This window comes from Fonsecaea pedrosoi (genome assembly GCF_000835455.1).
Source record: "Fonsecaea pedrosoi CBS 271.37 unplaced genomic scaffold supercont1.6, whole genome shotgun sequence".
Taxonomy (NCBI): Eukaryota; Fungi; Ascomycota; class Eurotiomycetes; order Chaetothyriales; family Herpotrichiellaceae; genus Fonsecaea; species Fonsecaea pedrosoi.
The window spans coordinates 2,800,008-2,804,336 of NW_013550610.1; the positions used below are offsets into that span (position 1 = coordinate 2,800,008).

Here is a 4,329-nt window from a genome sequence, read left to right on the forward strand (position 1 = left end):
CGCCAGAGTATCTCGTGACAGATACCACCCCATAAGAATGCCGCAAGCTATCATGACAAGGCCACCCATCCCCCACCCCCAACAAGATGCGATGCTCTGAGCGAGACTCCCCATTCCCTAATTATTAGCCATCTTGAGCAGATATCTCAAGCAGATCCGCTTGCCCCGTCCTGATGTCGCGTCATGGCGCCGCCTCCTGATCTCAGAAAAGCAAAATCCATCCGCGCAAAACGCCAGATGCACATCCCTTTTCCTTTTCTTTTCGGTTTGTTTATAGTGGTTCGTTACACATTAAAGCAGTCTATTTTCCCCCGAGTCGCTGGGGTCTGCACGCTGTATCGTCGCGCTGGCGGATGCCCTCAATAGTCATGATAGGGCTCAAAAACTCCGTGGCTTGAGGCATAGTCGCTCGTGACCGTTGCTGCCTTTGCAGACGTGGGGCCGAGAGAATGCTGTGCCCATCCTGTGCCAGTGGCTTGTGCTCGACGTTCTGTAGTGTATAACGTCAGGTCTTGTTCTAAAGCCAAGAACATGGTACATGAAAGGGGGCGAAACTTACCTCTCTCGAAATCTCCCCATCTTTTCATCAGGATCTTTGAACTATCGAATTCACCTTCAGCTTCCCCGTGTCCGCCAGATTTCTTGGTCTCTCCATCTGTCTTCCTGGTATCTCCCCAGCTGAAGTCGTCAAACTTCCAATATGCATAGGCCGGCAGAACAAAATTCCAGATCGGGAGAGAGAGCAGGTAAATACCCATCCATGCGACATATGACCAGCTGTGCGCCGTCATAACAATCAGCACGGCGGGAAGACCTAGAATGAGCCCCAAAAGAATAAGAGGAATGACCGGAACTGGTTTAGCCACGATGGAAATGATGATCAAATAGAACGTAAATGCGATGGCCGCCGGTAATACAAGGGTACCGATCAACTCGATAAAGACAACAAATTGCATGCTGAAGCAAAATGTACCGCAGAGGTCGCGTACAAGGACAAGTTCCATCAGGTTGTGGACAGTAGAGTTGATCCAACGACGCCGTTGAGATAGAAGGACTTTGAACTGGTCCGGCACAGTCGTCTTGCACACTGCCTGAGGGACAAAGACTTGTTTCCGCTTGGGGAAGGTCTTGAGCATGAGTGTCGAAAGGTATCTGTCTTCGCCCAGCAGCAGAAGATTCTTTTTGTGCAGTGTATCGACGACGTTTTCCGAATAGTGCTCCACGATGTCGGGGTTAGCCAGGATTGGGACCCAATAGTTCTGCCCGCCCTTGGGTGATTTGATCCGGTACATGCAGAAACACCCAGGCAAGCAAGTGACACCGCCAAAGACAGATTCAAAGGATTTGGACAGATGATGCGAGATGAAGTATTCGAAGACCTGGATCCGTGAGACCCACGATTGTGTTTTGTTCGCGATCTTCGTTTCACCGCAGAGTCCCATGATTTCGGGATCCTTGACCATGGCGGAGACCATGTGTGTCAGACTGTCAGGATATACCTTGGTGTCGGCGTCGACCATGAGAACCATTTCGTAAAAGTCGGGTGACATGCCCGTCACTTTCCAGAGACCATTGAACATTTCATACTCGAGTTCAGTCATGCGTTCATCAAACATGACCTTTTGAAGGAAGGACATCAAAATGATCTGACTGTCACGCTTGCCTCGGTTACCAGGTTTAGATTTGCCGGCTTCTTCAGGGGTTCCGCATTTGACAACCACTAACATGGGCACTCGTTGCTGCTTGGTCGGATCGATCTTCGAGTTCGGACCATAATCGTAGAACCCAGCGTAAACCTTGGCCATGTTGTGCCGTTTTGAGCCGCTGGATACAGCGACATATGAAAAGGCCTGCACGTCTTCAGGAAGAACGACAAAATCACCCATCATGCTGAGGACAATCTCCGGGGTTGACAAGTCGTTCCCTTTGCCCTTGATCAAACCATCACAGATCACCAAAATTGCTTTATGACTGTTAGGGTAGTCGGTCGTCGCAACAGAGTCCAGCGTGGTTCGCACACCATCTGCGTCTTCCGAGTACGCAGTGACCAAGCATATAACGTGAGCGAGAGGGAAGCCGAAGGGCTGCCACTCAGGAGGTGGTTGAGGAACCACGTTCTCGTGAATGAAACCAACAGGCCCAGCAGGTTCGAGGGAGTCCATCACAGCTGAGTACCGGGCTTCCTGACCTGACAGGAGAAGGCTGGATCTGCTAGCACCAACGCTCATCCGAGAATTGACGTCCAAAGTGTTCTGACTACTGTTGAATCCGCTTTTGTAAAGGCCATTTCCTGGCTGAATCAGTCGGGCATTGGAAGACTGACTGGTCATCGTAGTTGGAGGTGGGCGATTTGTTTTGGACAGACGCTCAACAGCATAAGGGCTGGTGAAACGAGATGTTTGAGGGAACAACTGACTTCCACGTTTACTGGCCCGCGCATCGGAGCCGGAGATTGTACTTGCAGGATCAGTGATTTTGGGAGCCGGTCTGTAGATGTCGTCGGCCCAGTCCTCGATCTGCTTGGCCCTCTTTTTCGGATCGGATGTTTGCGAAGTCTTGGTGGCTGCAAACTTCCCAGCCAAAAACCATTGAAAGGCCAGGGCGAGGAAGAACTTGACCAACACGACGGCGAGGATAAACACCAACGAGACGTAAAGGACAACCTTTGATGCAATACACCCAACCGTCTCGGTATCAACCGAACCCACTTTTGCAATCTGGGCCAGACACTTGCCAACCTTTTTATCCGCAGCAGACTGCAACACATGGGTGATATCAGTTCCGCGAATTTCGGCACTTTCTCGCATGTCGTCAAACTGTTTTGGCCAGACCACTTGACTCTCGTTGAACCATCTCAACAAGTCCAGATCAATCACGGAACCCGAATACACCACCAAATTTCGACTGGTGTTCTTGAGATCGTCCCAAGTGAAGAAGACTTCTCCCGCTTTTCTCAGGTTATAGAACGTATTTCTAGACTTGGCGGTAGTGTGGCAAGCATAGCCCAGATAGTAGGGGTTGGTGAGATTCGGCGGCGACGAGCCGTCCTGGTTGAAGGCGTTGCAAGGAAAATACCAAGCAAGATCTCCATCAGCATCCGTAGGCACATCGGAACCGGGTGCGAGAGTGATGAGACCTTTGCACTCTCCATTGACTTTTTGAAACATGAAACTTCCGTCTTGACCACCATACTTGTGCGGGAGGTCGTAGAGAACATTGCTGTCGAGAGGAACTCCCCGTGCTGCGGGGTGCATGGAACCATCAAGATTGTAGGCATCTCCGTGGAATATCATGTAACCACGATCAACATGGTTGATCTTCAATCTCAGTCCCGGGGCCGGGCAGACTGCCCGGGTGAAGCCGAAAGTTAGGAAACCAACAAAGCCGGCAATGAGCAAGATGATGCTGATCAAACCGACTTTCTCTCTCCAGGCTCGTTTCTGGGCCCTTCCTGGCATTCCGCAACAATGTAATATGAAGTTAGGAGCCCAGAAAGTGACCACAGCACAGTACACATTCCAAGCACTTGGAGGTTTGAGCTTTTCTATTTCTTTCAGCCGCCTCTTCTCTTCGGCCGTCATGTCGCGAGTATCTTTTCTAACCAGTTTTCGAGGTTTTCTCTTTTTGCCGACAGGCTCAAGTTTCCCAGGTAGACGAGAAGTGGGTTGAGTCCCGAAGGGTTCGTCGGTTGGTATGTTGAGATTGGTGCTCTCAGAGCTCACCGTCCTCTGTTCCACCAACTCTTCCACCACAGGATCGTTCCCAGTGGTGGAGGGGAAGACCTCCATATTCTGCGCATGCTTGCGATAGTGGTAGTTGGGATGATCTCGGTCTATTCGACTGCGCTCGGGACGGATCAGGGATTTCTTGCGACCGAGATCACTCTGATTCATAGGGTTTGACATGATGGGCTCCCAGTCTGCGGTTCTGGAGCTGGGTGAGGGAGGGTAGGGGTCGGCTCCAATGCGCTGAGCCGAGTATGGAGAGTTGCGTTGGACATTTGCTCCAGTCTCAAGATCGCGTAATCGTCGAGAAGGCGAGTCTCTGTAAGGAGAATGGGACTTTTCGCGAGTGGGCGAGGTAGCAGGCCGGGGCCTGAGAGGTGGTTCAGACATGATCAGTTCTGCAGGGAGAAAGAATGTTAGTGGGTCGCCGGGGCACGCATCGATAATGTCATTGTGACAATCCTCAACATACATTTGCTGAGGTATAGTTGCTCTCCCTCATAGGAAATCTCGCAGTCTCGGCTTTTCCAGTGGAAGAATGAGCGTGGGTTGGAGACCAGCGCCTGCGCTGTATCTCTGAGCAAACTCTCAAGTGTGCGACGAG

At 51.2% G+C, this 4,329-nt stretch overlaps 1 protein-coding gene across 1 annotated transcript; it reads right to left on the reverse strand.

The window, feature by feature from the left end:
* Nucleotides 1–359: 359 nt before the first annotated feature.
* Z517_09850 (uncharacterized protein) lies at nucleotides 360–4,115 on the reverse strand (the record flags this gene model as incomplete). The annotated part of the gene is made up of 2 exons (XM_013425758.1): nucleotides 360–490; nucleotides 560–4,115. 2 exons carry the CDS (start codon nucleotides 4,113–4,115, stop codon nucleotides 360–362), a joined length of 3,687 nt encoding a protein of 1,228 aa, XP_013281212.1.
* Nucleotides 4,116–4,329: the final 214 nt, after the last annotated feature.